This window comes from Rhinolophus sinicus, chromosome 13, assembly GCF_057876585.1.
Source record: "Rhinolophus sinicus isolate RSI-liver-muscle chromosome 13, RSI-T2T, whole genome shotgun sequence".
NCBI classification, from domain to species: domain Eukaryota; kingdom Metazoa; phylum Chordata; class Mammalia; order Chiroptera; family Rhinolophidae; genus Rhinolophus; species Rhinolophus sinicus.
This window is the reverse complement of record NC_142513.1, coordinates 58221941-58241693: the sequence shown is the minus strand read 5'-3', so window position 1 is coordinate 58241693 and position 19753 is coordinate 58221941. Positions and strand designations below refer to the sequence as shown.

General features: G+C 57.8%; 1 protein-coding gene across 6 annotated transcripts in view; it reads left to right on the top strand.

The window, feature by feature from the left end:
- The first annotated feature begins 3300 nt into the window (after positions 1-3300).
- NTRK3 (neurotrophic receptor tyrosine kinase 3) overlaps positions 3301-19753 on the top strand; it is a 323228-nt gene continuing 306775 nt past the window's right edge. For 2 of the 6 annotated variants that reach the window (XM_019726715.3, XM_019726718.3), the window contains exon 1: positions 3337-4169. In XM_019726715.3, coding sequence (XP_019582274.1) covers positions 3922-4169 — 248 coding nt within the window. In that variant the 5' untranslated portion in view covers positions 3337-3921. Of the gene's footprint in view, positions 4170-19753 lie in introns of all 6 variants that reach the window. The other 4 variants (XM_019726717.3, XM_019726716.3, XM_019726720.3 and 1 more) reach the window with 4 other exon arrangements.

Here is a 19753-nt window from a genome sequence, read left to right as displayed (position 1 = left end):
ACGTGTTCAGTTTTCTGGGTGTCAGGAAGGTTGACCCACTGTGCTCTGGCAGGCAGCTCCCACTCTGGCCTGTCTGGTGGGAGACCACCTCCAAATGTTGGGACCGTTTCCGCCTTCTCCAAACCCCTGGTACTAGAAGGCGTCTGCTCAGTTGTAGAGGGTTTCTAAAGCTTTACTTTCTGTTCAAGAAACGTTGCCCATTCCTGCCTCTTACTCATCAGCAGGGGGTACACTGGTGAGTTTCCTCACTAAGACTGCAGCTGGCAGCAAAGGAGGTGGGGCTGGTTGTCCCCTCATGGGTGGGGTACTGAGCTGGGTCACGATCTCTATAGGACCCAGTGACGGCTGCAGGCTGGGAATCACGGTGGTGTAACAGGCATTCTCCATTGTCAACCAGGGCATTCTCACAGAGAAGACGAGACACCCCAAATGCTGCCCAAGAAAAGGGTGTCTGTGCGGGAGACTGTCTCCTGGCCTCTCTTGGAGGTTAAGCACCAGGGACGCATGAGTACCTTTCCCTGGGCAGGGTGGGCGCCTCTGGCGCTTGTCGTGAAAGCTCACAGGTTTGCTCTTGACAAGCTCCTTGCACCTGCGACCGACCCCACACCACCGACCTCTCCTTTTTTCTTAACAGTCTCTCTGGCCAGGTCCATGTAGAATCAGACACTGTTCAGCTGGAAGGGGCTTTGAGAACCATCTCAGCCCTTCCCCAACAGTGCCGTGCTTACGAGTCACCTGGGGAGCGTGTGAAAACGGACATTCTGGTTTGGTAGGTCCGAGGGGAGCCTCAGGCGCTGCTTTGCTAAGCAGCTTGCAGGTGGTGTAGACGCTGCTGGTCGGAAGGCCACGCTTTGGGCTGCGAGGTCCACCCGAGTCAATTTACAGATATGGAAGCCGAGGCCCAAAAGGCCGAAGTGATCAGCCTGTGGCCCAAAACCAAATGCTGCTCTCCCCGCTCCCAGGCCATTCTCTGCTGTAGCAAAGGCCTTCCTCCTCGTCAGCTGCCACTTCCTGCTCAGGCCCACAGCTCTAGCATAAACAGAACAGCCCATCGTAATCCCATTTGACCGGCAGGATGAAAGACCTCTTGTTCCATCAGGGCCCCTTGCTGCACAGCCTGCATTTTTACTATATCCAAAGGGGTTTTTTAAGGTTTTTATTTGTTCTGACTATGAGACACCTGTCATTTGTTCTGTCTATAAGACACCTCTCTTTCTCCGCTGGAAAATGTTCTCTTTCTCAAAAATCGTGTGCTGGGCATTTCGGAGACAAAACCGTTTCAATTGCAGGCTAGAGACCTGATGCTGGGCTAACCCCACTTTTCCTGCCCAGCTTGTTGGCAGCTCCCCTGGAATGGTCTGAGGAAGGTTTCCTGTGTTTCTCTGCTGCCACCTGCCACCTTCTGAGAGAGGCCAAGCTAGAACTTTGACTATGCCTCAGTTTCCCTGACTCTCAAACATTCGAGAGCCAGTCCCAGAATGGCCCTAGAAGTGGCAGGGAGAGTCCCAATAGCTAAGGGTATCTGGATTGGCCTAGGGCCAGTAAGAACTGGTTTGAGAGTCTAAGGAGGTTTCCACTCTCTGTCCCCTCCTGCTGGTAGGAGGGCAAAATGCCAGTCTGGGGACAACGCCATACTGGCAATGGGGTACAAGTCTCACCCAGGCCAAAGAAAGGCGGAATGTAAGGGGGAATCAGGGAAAACTGCCTTTTATAGACATGTTCTTTCCTTTTTTTCTTTTCTTCCAAGTTTACTCACAGCAACAGTGCCACTCGCAGGCAGGCGCCTGGCCTGTCTGTGGTTGTGCCTGGGGTAGGCGAGTGGCACCCGCGTACTGCTTCCCCCATCTTCCCTGCAAGTTGCATGACCTGCTTCGGAATCCACGGGGGTGGGGCGGGGGCGGGGGAGAACCCTTTCAGAAGCTGGCTGCAGTTGAATCCCCCGTCTTTGCTTCCTCACCGCCTGCCCTCACCCAAGTGCCGGGAGCAGAGCCCTGCTTTCTTCTGCGTGTGAATGAATGCTGTAGTGTGTGTGCCGTGCGGACTTCCCTAACCCTTTCTTCTCCTTTCCCACAGCCAATGCTCTTCTCAGCAAACAGCTCACACTTGGCATTTTGACGTTTTATTTATTTATTTATTTATTTATTTATTTATTTATTTAAAATCCCTACCAAGGTAAAAAGCGGGGCTCCCCCCCCACCTTCCCTTGCTCTCCCATTGGCATCTGAGCTCGACTCCAAGACTGGCTGCACCTGCTTTGCGCCCCTACCAGGAAGGGGTGCTTGGGTGGGAGGGTAGGAGGGATTCTGCGCCCCCTGAATCTGGTGAAAGCAGCCCGCCCACCCCCTCACCCGGCAGCCAGCGCAGCGCACCCGACAGCCGAGCCCCAGAAGCCAGACTCTGACGGGGCCGGCCTGCTGCTTGCCAAAAAATGCCCCTTGCATCTCAATTTTCCTGGCCGTTTCTCTCGCTTGCACGGCTCGCCCCCGGCCACCTCGGCTCTCCAGCGCAGCCCTTTCGGTGCTTGTTCCTTCCTTACCCACTCCCTGCGTGCTCAAGGCCAACGCAAAACCTACCTTTAAGCAGGCGCAGGGGGAGCGGGCGTACCTACCCCTCCGTGCCCCGCATTCCCCTCCCAGCCGAGCCCTGCTCCCACACTCTCGATTACGGAAACGAGTGTCATTTAGACGGGGAACCACGCGTCCGCAGCCCCAGTACCCGACTCTGGGTGCCCGTCCGGGGTTCCTGTGCGCTCCCGCATGCCCTGTCGCCGTCAGCTAGACTGTGCCCCCCACCCAGGCTCGGTAGCACTCCCCGGTCACCTCGGCCGCCTTCATGTCCCTTCCTCCCACGGTCCTGATTGCAGCAAAACCGGGCAGCGCGAGGGCCAAAAAGTGGAAAGGAGAGCGCCTTTCCGCGTGGCGCAGCCAGCTCGCCAACTCCCCCACCCCTGTCCAGATCCTCGCAATCCCAACTGCAACTTTTTCCCTTCGGTCTCGGTTTCCCCTGGGCTGCGGCGAGCGGGTGCCTGGTCGCGAGGCGTGGAGCAGGCGGGAGGGCGCGCGGCCGCGGGTGGCGGTGCAGGCGAGAGCCGCGAGCCTGCGAGTGGGTGGGTGGGTGGGGAGGGAGGAGGGGAGAGGACGGGCGGGGAGAGGGAGGGAGGGGGAGATTCCGCTCTCCTGCCGCTCCCAGCCTGGGCGGCGGGGCGGGGGGAGGAGGCCGCAAGTGGGGAGGGGAGGAGGGAGGGGAGAGGGAGGGCGCCGAGGAAGACGCTCTGAGAACCCGTGCGTTTCGTAAGGCTCGGAACACTTGTACATTTCTGCAGGCGCGCAGCGAGCCATTCGCGGCTGCTGCAGCTCCGACTGCGCCTTCCTCCTCCTCCTCCCCCCAGGCTTCAGGCGTGTGTATGTGTGAATGCATGTGAGTGTGTGTGTTTTGCAGGTGTGTCGGTTTTAATTCTGCCCAGTAGGTGGGACTTGGTGACTTTAGCACCATTTCCCTCCCCTCCCCTTTTTTTTCTTTTTTCTTTCTTTCTTTTTTTTTTTTTTTTTTGCCTCCCCACTGTCTGTTGCAACCCTGCAAAGTCTGGGAGTCGCTGAGCACGGCTCGCTTCCCGAGCCCCAGGACCCGGCGAGCCGGCGAGTGCCGAGCCGGCCACCATGCCAGGCAGACCGCGCCACTAGGCGCTCCCCGCGGCTCCTACCCGGCGGCCGGCGGCAGCAGCAGCGGCAGCAGCGGCCGCGATGGTTTCAGAGGCTGAAGAATTTTGCATCTGATCGCACGGCGTTTCAAAGGCAGAGGCCCCCCCTCCCCCTTTCCCCCTCCCTCGCCGTCTTTGTTTCCTTCCCCCCCAGCACTCCCCACTCCCCCCACCCCACCCCCCTCGCCTTTCCTCCTCCTCTTTTTTAGAAGCAGCGATCGGAGATGGATGTCTCTCTTTGCCCAGCCAAGTGTAGTTTCTGGCGGATTTTCTTGCTGGGAAGCGTTTGGCTTGACTATGTGGGCTCCGTGCTGGCTTGCCCTGCAAATTGTGTCTGCAGCAAGACTGAGATCAATTGCCGGCGGCCGGACGATGGGAACCTCTTCCCCCTCCTGGAAGGGCAGGAATCAGGGAACAGCACTGGGAGCGCCAGCATCAACATCACGGATATCTCCAGGAATATCACTTCCATGTAAGTCAGGCGGCCGCTCCCCGCCCGCCCGCCCGCCTCCCCCGGCTCCGCAGCTCCCTCTCGCCCGCCTGCAGCCGGGAGCCGGCCTTGCGCCCACCCCAGCTCGCCGCCCGCCGGCTGCGCGTCAGGCTCGCTCTGGCTCGGGAGATGCTCCGGCTGCGTCTCCAGGTGCCTCCGGCCCTGGCGAGGCGTGATGGGGAGCTGCGTCTGTGCCTCTCCCGGGAGAGGACCCCCGCCGGCGAGGGCACGCGGGCCCAGCTCCCCGCCCCCGCCCCCACCCGCCATGTCTCGTTTGGAGGGTGCCAACCCAGTTCTTTGCCCCCCACGAAATAGCAACAGTTTGGCCACGCTCAAGTGGAAAAAAGTAGACGAGGTTCGAGCCCCTGGCAGCCGAGGCAGCCACAGTGGCGGCGGCGCTTAGCTGGGAAGGGAAGGTGACAGATAGGGACGGATCGCTACCCGGCCACGACCCAGACGGTTAACTGTTTCCTTTTGGAAACAGCAAAACACGCTGACAAGTAAACAAGTTGGGAGCTGGCTGCTGCGGCGAGACTTTGAACATGTCGAGGCTGTCTGTCATGGACGCCCACCCCTTCCCTTCCTTTCCCTCTTGCGCCCTCTCCAACCCCATTTTGGGCATTTCCGAGGCGTCCTCCCCCTTCCTACCCCCCATCTGTATCTGGGCGCCTACAGATTGCGTCCCTGTTTGGGCTTGGAGAACTGCTCCGGAATTCCCAGTCAGGATGGTGAAGGGCGGAGAGGCTTGCGTGGTTTGCAGACGGGGGTTCTGATATGATTGTGCACAGCGGTTTATTTGGAAAATTGAACTCTTAACTGGCGTTTGCATGGTTCTGCCCCGCACCAGTGAAACCTGTGGTGGCCAGCGCTTTTCTGGTTATTTTTCCTGGTCGGGGAAGGGGCCAGAAGCATGGGCGGGGAAGAAGAAGAGCTTGGGGTCCAGGGAGCCTGCCCGTCTCTTTTTTCCCACTGACCTCTGCCAGGTGACCCCCTCCCTTCCTGCCATCCAGGGAAGGGTGGAGATGACACTGGGATGGTTCAGGGCAAGCTCTTGCCTACCTCCCCCAAGGTCCCCACCCCTTGGAGACTCTTGAAATGGGTGGGATGCTGGCAGGGTTTGACTGGAATCCTAGCTGGGGTCCGAAGAGGGCGTTTGAGCTGACTCCAGAGGGGTGAATCTGCCACTGACGCTCCTGTCCCTCATGCCTGCCCTCCCTTTGCCTCAGCCCAAGCGAGATGGGGCTGCAAAGCCGGGAGGAATTGCAGCCCTGCTCTCTGAGTCCGTCAGCCCTCTTGGCTTAGTGGAGACTGTGCTAGCTAGCATTCTTGCAGCCAACAATCTGAGGGGAGTGTACGGCCCGGGAGATGGCCCTGACTGCTGGCCTAGGAGACAGGCTTCACCCATATCTTGGCTCTGCCATTCACCCCTCACTGCTTTCCACCCTGCTGGCTGGAGATGACCAGATAAACAGCCAGGGGGGGCAGGAGAAACAGGATGGCCCCAACTGTGCCCCTCCTGCCCTGCAGGCCACAGCATTCCAGCATCCCGGAGGATGCACGGAGGAGGAGGCTGAGTGTGATTGTTGGAAAACTCCACTTGGAAGTACACTGCCAGGGTGGGGGGAGCTTAGCGGTGGGTGCAGGGGCTCAGGAGCGGGCTCTAGGGATTTCCAGGGGATTGCGTGGGCCAAGGGTTGGAGAGAAGGTGCCTCAGGTGCCCAGTGTGGGCTCAGGGAGCCAGGGAGCCTCGTCCAGCTTGTTCTGTGCTCCAGGGACATGTGTCTGTGGACGGCGGCGGGCGGCACGGTGGTCATGATCACGTAGGCTTTTCATAGCCACGCAGAGGAAACAGCGGGATAAGGGCGAGTGGGGGTGGCCTTTCCAGGTAGAGGGTCCAAGATGGGGATGCTGGAAAGGTCAGTGATGGGGTGGCCTCTTGTCCCCTTTACCATTGGGGGACCTGCGAAGGGCATCTGGGGGGACAGTGAGCAGGGAGTGGATTGGAAGCCCCCCGTTTATGTCCCCATCCTTGTTGCAGGACTTGGACTCTGTCAGAAAGTCAGGACTCTGTTCCTTAATTCTACCCCAACACCTAGGGGCCAGGGAACTGGATTCCCCAGGAGCCGCGTGAGTGACAGGTGGGCAAAGGTCAGAGGTCATGTGTTGGGTGACCCTTCACACCCGGTCTTCTCCCCAGTGCCCTCTTACATCTCTGGCTGGTATTGACTGAATGCAGGAAGGGCCCTGTCTTCAAGCCCAGAGGCAGAGGACCGGAGGGAGAGAAGGCGTGCACTCAGCGCATCCTGGGAAGTAGGTGTCACCGTCCCTGTTTCATCCCTGAGGGAATGGAGGCTCAGGGCAGCAAAGTAACTTTGCCTGAGGCACACAGCCCGAGCGGTGAACCAGGCCTCGACCTCTGTCTGTCCCACACGGAAGGCCAGGCCCTCCGCTCTGTGTGGCGCCCTTGGCAGCAGACTGGCACGGCGGGCGTAGGCAGAGAGGACCCCTCTGGGTGGAGGACGTGGCCTCACTTTAGGTGACTTGGAAGGAGGCTTTAGTTGACGCCTGGGCTCCGTGGGAGAGGAGTGTGATGCTATAGGAGACCAGGGACAAGGGATCCCCCGCCTTCCGTCAGCGGAAAGCTCTTGTGCTGTCGTGTGCCTAGGGGTGCAGCCGGGCAGACTCTGGGCGCAAGGAAGAGGTGGGCAGATGCGGGATTCCCATCGGGCCTAGCTAAGGGGTCCGGGGGGTGCTCCCCACGGATTCACTCTCCTGCTCTTGGGGCTGTGGGGTCCTCAGATCCCTCCCTCAGGGGCTGAACTGATCGTACATGAGTTTTAAGAGGGGCAAGAAATTCTCTGTGGTCCTTCCACTCAGGGGTGGTGTGTGGAGTGGCTCCTGTGTATTCATCAAGGTTGGCTGAGGGCACCTCTGGTGGGGGAGGCTGCCCCATGAGTGTCAGGGGGAAATCAGCTGAAAGGCATCGGGGCAGAAGCGTGGGTCTCATGTGCACTGCTCCAAAGGGCCATCGCTTTTGGCCTCTGTCTGTTCAGGAAGCCGGTCCCTTTACCACGGACGCTCTGACCCACAGTAACCTTACCTAGAAGGGTCTATGGGCAGCCGCGCCCAGCCAGGCTCTGACGTCACAAAGGCAGGAGGGTGGTGGCTGGGAGGTGGCCGTCTGGGCCATCTCTCTAGACCAGGCCTGCTTGGAGCTGGGTTGGAATGGCACATTCTTTGATTATCAGAAGATCAAAGGGGAGAAGATGGCATCACTGGGCTGGGTGTCCTTGGGCTTGGCTTCCAGGGCTCGTGAAGACCGCGGGTTCTTGAGTAGGGCGAGTAGCCAGCAGCTGGCTCTCTGCGCCAGGCGCTGTAGGGTCCTCCGGTCCCTTATTTCCCCTGCCCTCCCTGCAGGCCCTCCCAGGCTGGGTGAAGCATCATTCGGAGCTTGGGCTGCTGTACGAGCCCCTTGATTCTCAGTCTTTCCCAGGGTCAAGGGGACAGCCAGCCTTGACCGTTACCAGGGAGAGCTGGGATGGAGGCAGGGGTGTGGGCCAGCCCAAAAGGCTTAGTCAAGAGCCCGGGATCAGGGCTCGGTCTGAAGGAGGTAGGCTGAGATGTGAGTGGCCTTTGAGGTAAGGCTTAGACCGGCGAGTGATTACAGCCCGGGGAAGGAGGTCCTTCCAGGATGAGAGCTGGGGACCCTGGGCTCCACAGGCCCTGAGATTTGGCCTGGTGGCTGGACTGTGCTGGGCTCCAGGCCTCCCTTGGAGGGTCCACCCTGGAGCCAGAGTCTTCAGCCTCTGAAAGCCAAGGTCAGTCTGAGGTACAGCCTGGGTCCCAGGGCGTCAGCTCTGCAGTGCCAGGGGACCTGAACTCATGGCAGCTTGGGCCAAAACCAGCCCCAGCCTGACCCGAGCTTTGCCAGTGTTTGTGAACTGGCTCCTGGAGGGCTGAGCCTGGAGTCTGGGAGGCACTCAGGGTCCTGCAAGACGCCTGCTGCCCTCCTGTCTGGCAGATGTGAGGAAGGGCGGGGCCTGACACCCGCTCCTCAGATTCTCTCCCCCCATTGCCCTGTCTGTCCCTGTCTGCTGCCTCATCCTCCTGTGTCACTAGGGATAGACCAGTCCCCAACCCGGCTGGCTCTTGGGTGGGAGAGTGGGTAGTGTGTGCCCTCCCTCTGAATGGCCTTTGCCAGTGTTCTCTGCTGCCACCTGGGGTCCACTCACGTGCTCTGTTCAGGGGCTTGGCCTGGGGTCACAGGCACCGTCTCCAGCTTCCCCTCGGGGTAGGATTTGGGAAAGGGGCGGCACGCACGAGTCGCACCCCGGCTCTACCCCAATCTGCTCTGCGGTCTGCTGGAGTCTGTAAATTCGACATGAATTGGAGGCCATGTTGCTGTGTCCTTTCCCTCTTGGACATGTGCCACCCCAGGGCCCGGGGGACATCCCCAGGAGGCTCTGCAAGGCAGCTTCTAGGGGCACCACCTTTTGGGTTGGTGTTGACCCTTGTGACACCACCAGGAGAAGGGCCGAGGGTGCTATCTCCCTGGCCATTGGCCATTTTCCCTTCCTTCTTTCCCTTCTCACTTCTAGAGAACTCGGGGCCACCCAAAAAGTTCCACTTGCGCAAACTAAATGCCACATGTAGCCAGCATGCTCTGGGGCCTGCTGCCTTTCATTAGGGGCCGGGCCCGGCGCCCCACTCACCCTGAGCTCAGGGCAGCGGGGAGAGGTCTCTGCAAAGCTTAAGCTCATTGCCCAAGCGGGGGCCTCCGCTGGGTGGGAGAAGAAAATGTTACAATTTCTAGTTCAAATTATTCTTGTCTAGAAAAGGGAATATTTAATGTATGGATTGAAGAGATATAAGCATATCATTTAATAAATATGAGTGAGTGTTTTGGGGTTACGAGATACATTTTTTATTGCCAAAGCATACGTAGGGAAGAAAGCTCGCTGCCCACTATTGTTGCGATTGGAAGGGTCTGAGCTTGAGAGGGAGACAGGTGACGGGAGAAGAGGTCGTCCTGATGCCCCTGGCTCCCCTTCTGGGCTCTGTTCCAAGGAGGGGTTACTCACTGGGAGAGGGCGGCAGGGCGAATGTGAGCGGGGCTCAGGCTGGGTTCCTAAGGCCTGCCGTCCCGGGGGGCCTGCCGGTTCTGCCAAGACAGCCCCCCCCCCCCCCCCCCCCCCCCGTCCCCTCAGGATCCTGCCTGTGGTCCCTGTGTGGCTGACTCTTCATCCCGGTGAGCAACCCCACCATTCGTCTATTGCGCTTCTCAGTTTACGGTGGTTGAGTTTATTTTTGTGACAGTTACTTCAGGTACATGAGAAGGACTGTTAATCCCATTTTACTGATTAACACAAGAAATTAGGACCGGAATTTGAGTCCCAGTGGTTGAGTTGCGTGGCTGACAAAAGGAAAGATCTAGAAGAGTCTTGTGGCTCCTCTCTACTGTGGACTCCGTTCTCTCTGGCCATGGCCTTCAGCTGGACCCCCTACCGCATGTGGGGAAGGAGATCCAGAGCGTTTTCATCCCGAAAGCAGCATCATGGGAATGGCCCGCCTGGGAGGCGCTTGTCGGGCGGGTGGGGGGCTCAGTGTCCTGGCCCTTACGTGTAAACTGGGCCTGAGTGGAGGCTGGACCCCGTCCCCAGATCTGCTGGTGGCCCGCTGAGCCATCAGCTCAAGTCATCTGTCAGCCCGGGAGCCTTGCTCATCTCCACCCTGGGACACACGAAGACTTGTGGGGCTGGGCAGGTGGGCAGCTCCTCTCGCGTGGATTGGGTCATGAAGGGCGAGGTTTCCAGTGGAGCCAAAACAGAAGCTCAGTGCCCAGTGGAGCCCTGAGAAGTATCCTCGGGCTTCTGCCTGCCCCCAAGAATGCAGAGCTGCAAGGGGTGGCTGCAGTCACCGCCTGCCTCATGTGGCCCACGGGGGTCCCACGAGAGGCCCAGAGAGGGCAGGGGCTTTTCCAGGGTGCTGGAAAACGCCATTTCCCAGGGGTGGGCACCGCCTTCTCCTGCTCTGCCCTGGTGCCCGCTGTGGGCACTCTGTCAAAGTCAGAGCCTTGCCCACAACCCTGTCTCCCTCTGGTACGATGTTTCCAAATTCAGGGTCCCCCGAGGCGGCAACTATGCGAGGCTGGCAGCCCCAGGGCTCCTCGCGCCGGCAGCCCACACCAATTAGAGATCCACTCGGTGAGAGCTTCTGCTGAGCTCTGTTTACATCCAGGGCTGGGCGGCTGGGCTCTGCCAGTCCTGTCTCTCTAGCCTCACCTCTGGCCCCCACCCCCCACCTGGCTTGTCCCTTCAAAGTTTCCTGGGGTGTGGGGACGTGGGAGACTCAGGATTCCTTCCCCAGACGATATCATCAAGCACAGAGAGAACCCGGCAGCTGTTTCCCCAGCAGCTTCTGTGGGCCTGGCCTCTCCTTAGCTTTGGACAAACCCCTTCGGTCTTTGGTCTCAATTTCTTTATCTGTATGATGAGGATAGCTGCCTTCCACCAGCACTCTGAGGTTCAGTGCCCTGTGTCAGGCCTGGCAAAGAGAAAGCTGTCCATGTGTGACAACTAATATTGTGTTAGCCTTTATTGAGCACTTACTGTGTTCCAGAGACTGTTCCAAGCACGTTAGAGGCAATACCTCATGGCCTCACACCAACCCTCTAAGAGAAGTACTATTATTAATCCCATTTTACTGATGAGAAAACTGAGTCCAGAGACAGAGTTTGACTCGCGTATTTCATGCAGCCAGTGAATAGCAGAGCAGTCTGACACTTAATGTTAAGCTCTGTTGGCTTATGTATACGAATGTACCGTGCTACACACACACGCACGTTCGTGAATATGTGACCATCATGATATAGGAATAACCAGAGGGTAGACTTGAAGGTCTCAAGGAGTCTTCATCTGCTAACACTCCAGTTGCCTAGGTGAGAACTGCCCTGGCTGGGGTGGGAGGGGAAGGCAGACGGGACAATGATGGATGTGGTGTTGGCCGTGCAGTGCTGACCAGGGCAGTCCCAGACAGGCTCCTCGCGGTGGGGGAGGCTTTGGGGCTCTCCACAGTAGCCTCCCCCCAAGGCCATGTCTCTGCCAAGCCTCCTCCCAGCCCTTGACCAACCCATGGCACCTGACCTCTGAGGTCAGGTCAGCGCCCACAGGAGACCAGATGCCAGCTGAGGCTGGAAGGGGTTCAGGAAGCTGGTGGCGGGGTCCCAGCCAGCGCCACTCTGTGCCGAGGCAGTAGCAGGATGGTGTCCCTGACTGCCATGGCCAGGGAGAGCCCAGATGGGACAACAGAGGGCTGGGTGCTTCTCCCAGGTAGAGTTTGGGCCTCGGGTGCAGAGCAGAAGGGGGATGTCTGAAGTGCTGGGCAGCCAGAACTGGAAGGTGGTGTGGAGAGTTTCTTTCCTGGAGGGTGGATTCTAGTTCTTCTGGCCCTTCTCTTGCCCCCTCCTCCAGGGAGCGGCCTTCACTCCCCCCTGCCCACCTTCCTACCCCTGGTGCTCAGGAAGCATCCAGCCCTCATGCTCGGCATGAGCTGTGGCCTGGGGATGGCTACAGCTGTCCCTGTGGAGAGAGCTGGAGGGCCCAGCAAAGGGCTGAGACTGCAGGGCACGCCTTTGTGGGAACACCCCGTTTTTGCTGCGTCCTAGCTGGATGAGCTCACCACATTGTAGGACTTCTCTGCCCTTGGGGTCTCCCTTCTGGGACTTGGAGTCTGTCAGGCCCCCCAGGGTCACTGTCAGATCAGTGTGATGACATACTCCCCTGGGCTTTCTAAACAGTTGGGCCCCATGTTGGTTATTTCCATTTCTAGAAGTCTGGGAGTGTTTTTGAGTTAGAAAGAAAATCAAGACTTTGAACCATAAATCATCCGATTTGGAACGGGGCGCAGAAATAATTTGAGCCAAACCTAGTTTTAGTGGAGGAGAAACCTGAGGCTCAAGAGAGGTGACAGGATTTGACTCAGTCATCACCGAGTTCTGGCACAATATGGACCAGCATGTGGGAGGGAAGGGGGCTCCCCCTCCCCATGGGGTCCCCCAGCTGGTGTGGTCTCCTCCCCTCACTGCAAGCCTCTGCTGAGGGATTTGGGTTCTTCCAGAAGCAGGGGAAGGAGGGCTTAGCCTCCTGCAAACAGACCGTGAGAAGGAAGGGAGCGATCTCCGAATCACAGCCCTAATCTGCTGCCTCCCGTGGTAAATCGGGCTGTGTGCACGTCTTGGGGGTGTCTCTGCGCACGCACAAGTGCAGCTCTTCTCAGTCTGTGCACATTACGTCCGAGGTCTTGTAAACAATCCCTAAAGCCTTTGGCTTCTTGCCTGCCAAGATTGTTTGCGTCTAGACCCCCGGTGGCCACCAGAGGGCGGTGCTGTGCACGAGACGTCTGAGGCTGGTGGTGGCAGGTTTCCCAGGCGGAGCTGGGATGTGACACTAGCCTGGTGAGATGTACACTGGCAGCCAGGCTTTCAGAGCCTGTCCTGAGCCAGGCCTGAGCGGAGAGGTCAACTCTCCCCTAGGCAGGGTCTGTCTCAGCCGAGCTCCCCTGCCTGCATCCATCATGTCTGCAGGCCTGGGATGTGAGTCTCCTGAGCTTCCCAGGAGGTGGCTGGGCGAGTGCCCAGGGTGGACGGAAGTCGGCCTGGAGTGCCCACGTCATCTGTCTCAGCAGCAGTGGGAGGGATCAGCGTATTTGCATGGGGGTAATGGGCATGAATAAAGGCGACATGGTTTCTGCCCAGGAAGGTGAGTCCTGATGGGGACACAGAGGAGTTGACAGATGGTTACACTGTGGGGTGAGTGTCATGTAAGAAGTGAGCATTGTAAACTGCTTCAGGTCATTTGATGTGCTGGCCCAAGTGTGGGGGCATCTCTCACCTCCCGCTGCCTCCACCCCTCCTGCCAAGGCTGGGAATTACTAGACACCAAGTCGCTGGTCAGTAAGTTCCAGGACTTGATATTGACCAGATGTGAGAGCGTGGTGCCCCAGACCCCGGCTCTGCTCTCGGAGATGCCCGACGACAGTGGTGGGTATGAAAGTGCCTTGCGGACCAGGGTCGTGGGCCCTGCCTCCACTGGTTAGTACTCACTTTCTGTGAATACCCCTGGCTCTTCTCCGTCAGTTCCAGGCAGTCTCATTTTTGGGGAGGTGCTATCTTGTTTCATGCTCTGGTTGGTCCATGAATGAGTCTTGTTCCGCAAATGTGGTTATCAGCTTTAGAGACAGGATCTTCTGCTTTGGTGGTGGGGCTGAGCTTATGCGGTCGGGCCCTGTGGCTGTGTCCTGAGGGCCATCGCTTGGCTGCCGGACCCCAGGCTGCAGGCAGGACCCTGTCTGTTGTGATCAGTCCTTTCCCACCTACTTATTTTGAATATTTTTTTTCAAGGCTGGTGTCCTAAAGAGCAGGAATGAAGGAATGAAGCTAACAGTTACGGCTGTCCTACTCGGCTAGCGATCCTTTGCGTATGCAACCATGCCTATTGATGGCAACTACTAAATTAAGTGTGAGGTCACAACTCTCCCGCTTACCACCTGTGCCACTGGGCTGGCCACTTATTGTGATCCTCAGTCTCCTCATCTGAAAAATGGCGATAATAACAATCCAGGGTTATTTTACGATTTCAAAGAGAACGTGTGTTTGTGTGTGTGTGTGTGTGTGTGTGTGTGTGTGTAAAACTTGTAATGCTGGTTCTCTCCCTCTTGTTTCTGCCCTCTCCCTATTACCACACTCCAGAACCTCATCCCCACAAGCATGGGTCCTTTTTAGGGCCCTTCTCTGTTTTTCTTGCTCCTGGTCTCTCCTCTTACACACCCTGGATTCGAGATTAATCTTCGAATCCATGGTCTTCCGTTAGAATAATTCCTGTGCCCGAGCTTTTCAATGGCTCTTTTGTCTGAGAGGCAGCTCAGTGTAGTAATAATGGTGTCTTTGGCCAGACAGCCTTCGGTTTAAATGCAGGCTCTGCTCCTCTGTGAATTTAGGCAAGTTACTTAACTCCACTGAGCCTCAGTTTCTTCATCTGAGAAACCAGCCTAGCTCCGTATATCCACCTTCATAGAACGGTTGTGAGGATTCAGTGAGCTGGCCCGTGACCGGTGCCTGGAGCCCAACTGGCTCGTGGTGCATTGGGAGTCTCTCAGAGGTGATGGGGAGGGACATCTCTGGGCCCTTAAAGAGTGGGATTCGAGGGAGTCGGATGAGGAGACTGGCACTCAGGCCAATGCTGAGGGCGACAGAAGGACCAAGATGGCATGTGTTTGGAAACGGTGACAAAGTAGCTGAGACACATGTCAGCTGAAAGCACGGGAGGATTGTTATGGTTCCCACTGATAGACTCCGTTGGGTACCCAGTGGCAGAGTGTCCCAGACAGAGCCTTCCTGCTTCTTGCCTTCTCCAGTCCCCAGCCCCAGGAGTACGGATGCCAGGAATCCCCACGCAGGGTAACCCAGTGGCGCCCACCCCTTACAGGTGTCGTCCCATGTGGTTTACTGCTCTTCTCGCCCTACATAGCTTCCTGTCCACTAGCTCATGACTCAGCCAGGTACATGGGGCTCTAGGACCGACCTGGGAGAAAGCATCTAGGAATCCACTGGGAAAGAGTGACCTCTGAGACCCTCCAGTTCACCCTTCACAGCCTCCGGGGTACATTCATTCCAGTTCCATGTTCAGCCACCAGAGGGCACTAGACCATGATGTCTGCAGGGATGGAGGCGCTCTTTAGCCCCTTCTGTTGTGGCTGTGCCTTTGATCAAAGCTACTCATGGTTTCTGCCCAGATGCCAGCGTCTGCGCAGGCCATGGCAAACCCCTTTGATTTCACCAGAGCCTGTAGCACAGTCTGATATCTCAAGGGAAGTTACATTGTAGTCAAAAGTCATGGAATTTGGCGTCAAACTTGGATTCCAATCCCTGCCCTCCTCCTTGCTTGTGTTTTGAACTTGGAGTAAGTTACTTAATTTCTCTGGGTCTCATTTTCTTCCGCGGGAAAGTAAGGGATTACGGGGAAGTGGGTCTGTGTGGGTGAAAGGATATGATGTGTGGCGTGTCTGGAACGTGATGGGTACTCCGTGACGGACCATCCGTTCTGGAAGACGGATGAAATTACGACAGAGCACAGGAGATATTTATGGGATCCTGCTGGCCTGCTGGGGTCACTTTACTCCCCAATAAACGCTCTATGGTTCCAGTTCATCGGGGGCAGCAGTGACATCCAGTGGCTGGAATGGAGAACCGCAGAGGATTCTGAGCTGGTGGGGTGGCCGTGGTTGGGCACTGTTGGGCGGTTGCTGGGTATTGGTGGGGCAGGTGAGACGGAATCTGTGTCAGGGGACATAGGCTCCAGAAGACCCATCGACCACATTTTTCTCCCCTGAACACGCTAGTGGCTAGAGATGATTCCCAGAGTGTGGTGGTGGCCATTGGGGACGTTTGTTGCTTGGCCCAGTGGTCTGAGGTCACAACTGCAGAACGCACATGTACAGCCGACTGACTTTATTGCAGCCAACCAACCCCGGCATCTAACAACCAGCCCCTGCGGTACTTTTCTGGGGTACTGTTTTTGAAATGCTTCAGTCCATTGTTTGTCGGGTTGGCCTCAGCCAAGAGGCTCAAGAGCTCGGAGCCTCAGGATGTCTATCTGGGAAATGGGCAGGTTGGGAGGGTTGACTTGAGGACTCTTCCAGTTTGGATTTGAGTGTTGGACCCCATTTCATAGCCTTTGCTCAGTGTGTGTGTATGTATGTGTGTGTGTGTGTGTGTGTGTGTGTGTGCACGCGCGCACATAATGAGATCACGTGGAAGTGGGGGTAGTGAGAACCGCTAAGCTTTAGGTCTTACCAGTGCAGTAACTCCAGCCCAGAGAAGGGCGGGGCCGTCCCTCAGCGGAGGTGTGTCCCTGAGGCTGGACTTGGGGTATCTCTGGCTCCCCATCTTGTGCAGCCTCTTAATTCTGCACCTGACACCCAGGAGGGAGACTTGGCAGATGTGCCAGGCTCAGGAAGTCATCGAATATCAGCTTGGCTCCAGATTGTGTTTCTGACTCCTTGCCACCTCTTAAGTGGCAGTCATTTTTACAAATGTGGCGAGAAGACACCAAGTGGGAAATAACATGAGAAATGGGGAGGGGGCGGGGCGTGCAGGGAGCATGTGCTTTATTTCCGTGGCAGAAACCTCTTTGAGGCTTAACGGAGGTGGAGCTCGGGCGCCTGGAAGCCCCGTGGGTGAAAGGGCGGGGTGGGAAGGAGTGCCCGACTCCTAGGGCATGTGGCCTATGGCTGCAGCTTTCCCTCCCCCGGGGAGGGCCCTCTGTGCTGTGGGGGCGTCTGGCTCCTGCCCCCGGGGCAGGTATTGGAGGGGCGGCTCTGGGTTCCATTTGTAAAGGACTGGCTTCTAAGTGGGTGACAGACAGCTCACGGGGGTGCACTGGATGCCGAGCGGCATGTGGACCCAGGCTGTGGGGTGCCTGGTGTCTGGCCGCCGGCCTCGCTGCCTGCCCAGGCCCTTCCCAGCAGCACGGGCACAGGCACTGCCGGGGCCAGCCTGGCCCTTCCATCTGCAGGACCCGGAGAGGGAGGGAGTCAGGCCTGGTTCATGCTCCCGGCAGCAGCCACGTGCCCAGGCCCTGGGACACAATGCTGAGAAAGTGAAAGGCCATGGTCCTTTCCTCTTGGAGTTGGGAGTCGAGCGGGGGTGGTGGGCATTAGAGGACCTGCCGCTAAAAGCACTGTCTCCAGAGGAGCAGGGGCAGAAGTTTAGAAACTGTATCTAATGTAAAGTTTAGAGAAAAATGTATGTACGTGGAAATGTGGCTTCCTTAAGGTGGAGAGGCTACAACCGTTCTTAAATGGGGATTTAAAAATTCTAGATTTACCTGTTCTCAGGTCCCCCTAATGGTGACCACAGCGGAGTCACTTGTCAGGGTTGTGGCCTCCAGCCGAGATGCTGATTACCCAGAAGTGGCCCCCTAGTATTTTAGGGGAAGCAGCGTTCTGAAGGCAAGAGAGGCCAACTGCATTTCTTCTCCCTTCACTGCGTGAGACAGAGATGTGGGGGCATGTCGTTTGTTTGGAAGGTGACCCCAGGCGGCCTGGGGTTGGGGGGCTGTGAGGCGGGGAAGGGAAGGAAGCCAGGGAACAGTGTGTTCAGGAGCAGCTCTCCCCAGGTTCTCATTCTGTCTCTGTTTCTGCGTTTATTCAGCAGGTTTATGTGAGAGCCTCCGATGGGCTGGCCCCTTTTGGGAGAGCTGGGAAAACACTGCTGAGCCAGACAGATGAGGTCTAACTAACCCTCCCCATCGTTATGGGCGTGTAGGGTCAAGTCCCTTTCTCTTGGCACCTGGCCCCTGCTTGTGAGTCTACTTCTGAGGGGGGGTGGGTGGGGAGGGGACAGGTGTGCTGAGGGGCAAGTTCCTGGGAGGAAGTTGTATTGGGTGATTTTGGGGGGTCAGCCATGTAGGTAGAAGAGAGTCTGAGGCGGGGTGAACGCCCAGGTTGGCACACAGAGTGGTTCCTCATGGTGTTAGGGGGTCCGGCCCAGACCCAGCTGACCCTCTGCCCAGCCAGCTGCTGGGCCTGCCCCCGCCCCAGCCGGGGACAGCAGGCCCCACTCTCCCTTCTCAGCCCAAAGCAGTGCCCTGGGTCCTGGGCCCTGGGGGAGCAGCGGTGCAGGAAGAGTGACCTTCTCCCTGCCTGACTTGTCCAGGCGTCATTGTCCAGGCTTATTTCCTGTCTCCATGGAAATGAAGGGTCACGCCCCCTGCCTCCACGTCCATCTCCCCCAGTTCTGGGCCGCAGGCTGTGTCCCATCCAGTGACTCACAGGTCGCCCTGCCCTCCCCTGTCGGTCACTCACTCAGGGCCGCTGGTGCTTAGACTCTGGTTGTTTGGGGCTCTCTCCCTGGTGGCTGCGCTCACTACCCAGGTGCCTCGTGGACAGAAGAGGGTGGCATGGCCAGCATCGTAGTCCAGCTGAGAACGCCCTGGAGTTCCACCCATGCGCCCCGCGTGGCGTCGGGCTGGTTCACACCAGGCTTGTGTCCTGGCTGCTTGTGAGCTCCAGTGTTTTATTTGGCTCTACATCCCCAACAGGCAGCACCAAGGAGCTGCCAGGTGAATCGTGTCAGACACCAGGCCCATTTCCTCGCCACGATGTGTCGCAGGTCGCAGAGCAGCCCCGCAGCCTCACCCCTCCACACAGCCCTCCGCTCAGAGCACGGGCACGTCGTTCTGCTGGTTTTTGTACTCGGCGGGCCTCGGGCTCTGCCCTCAGTGGAGCAGCTTGTGGGAGGAATCTCCCGGGGAAACATGCACTCGTCATAGCGACAGCAAACCCAGTGCAGGATGGGGTTCCACGGGCATCCTAAGGGCAGCTTAGCCCCATTTCAATCTCAGCGTGACCTGACGAGGCAGGTACCGTTATCCTCCTGGTTTTATGGGTGGGGAAACTGAGGCATGGAGAGGCGATGGAACTCGTCCTAGGTCATTGGGCTAGTGAGTGGCAGAGCTGGGGTTTGAACTCAGCAGGCCGGGCTCCAGAGCCCTGCTCATCCCTCGCACCGCAGATGCCTCTATATTTCCTGCCAGCCCTCATTTGCCGTTGGTCCTGGCCCAGCCCTCCGCCCACAGCTGGCAGCCACCCCTTGGCCCATAGGACAGAAGGCCGTGCCGTTCTGGTTTTCGAATGGATCGTGGGAGGAGAGGAGAGTGGGGGCAGAGGAGCCCCGGGGCCCAGTGGAGTTTGAGATCCCTGTTTCATGGGCACGAGGTTTTCGGCCATGCCCTCAGAGAATGCCATCCTAGTGGGGGCAGAGGGGCAGGACGGAGTGACCTCTTGGGTCCTGTCATTGCCACCACCTTACTGGGTGAGTCCGGGCAAGGCACTGGCCATCTCTGTGCCTCTGTTTCCTTGTATTTAAAATTAGGAACCTGGCCTGGTGATCTCTGACGGTCCTTCTGGCTCTGACTTCTCATATTTCTAAGGTGGTGGTTGGGGAAGGGATGGAGGTTGGAGGGCGCTGAAACCGTAGAAGCATTTTGCTGGGGGCGGACCCTGTGGGGGGAGGGTGTGGGAGCAGACCCTGGTGGTCCTCACACTCGGGTGTACCCCCATCACTGGAAGGGCTTGCTAAAGCACAGACTGGGGGGCCCCACCCCAGAGTTTCTGGTTCCCATTTATGGTGGCCCTGAGGGTGGCCTTTCTCAGAAGGACCAGGTGATGCAGACGCCATGGGCGCAGGGGCCACACTTTGAGAATGACTGTTGCACGGATGGCTTTCAGCTGTACCCCCCGGAGATCAGAGGTGGGCTGGTATTCTGCGTCAGATTTTCCAATGCAGTTTCCCAGGCTGCAGAAGGTTTGCATACCCCCATTCCAGAAAAACATCAGCCCCTCCCAAGTGCATTCTGACAGGGCTCCCAGGTGCTGGGCTCTCTCTCCATTTCCCTTTCATCTCTTCACTCTGCACCCCAAATATGTTGCCTGGCTCTGTCCTGGACGTGACCAGGATGCATTCTGACCTACGCGACCCAATATGTACATGAGAAATGAAAGCACAAATC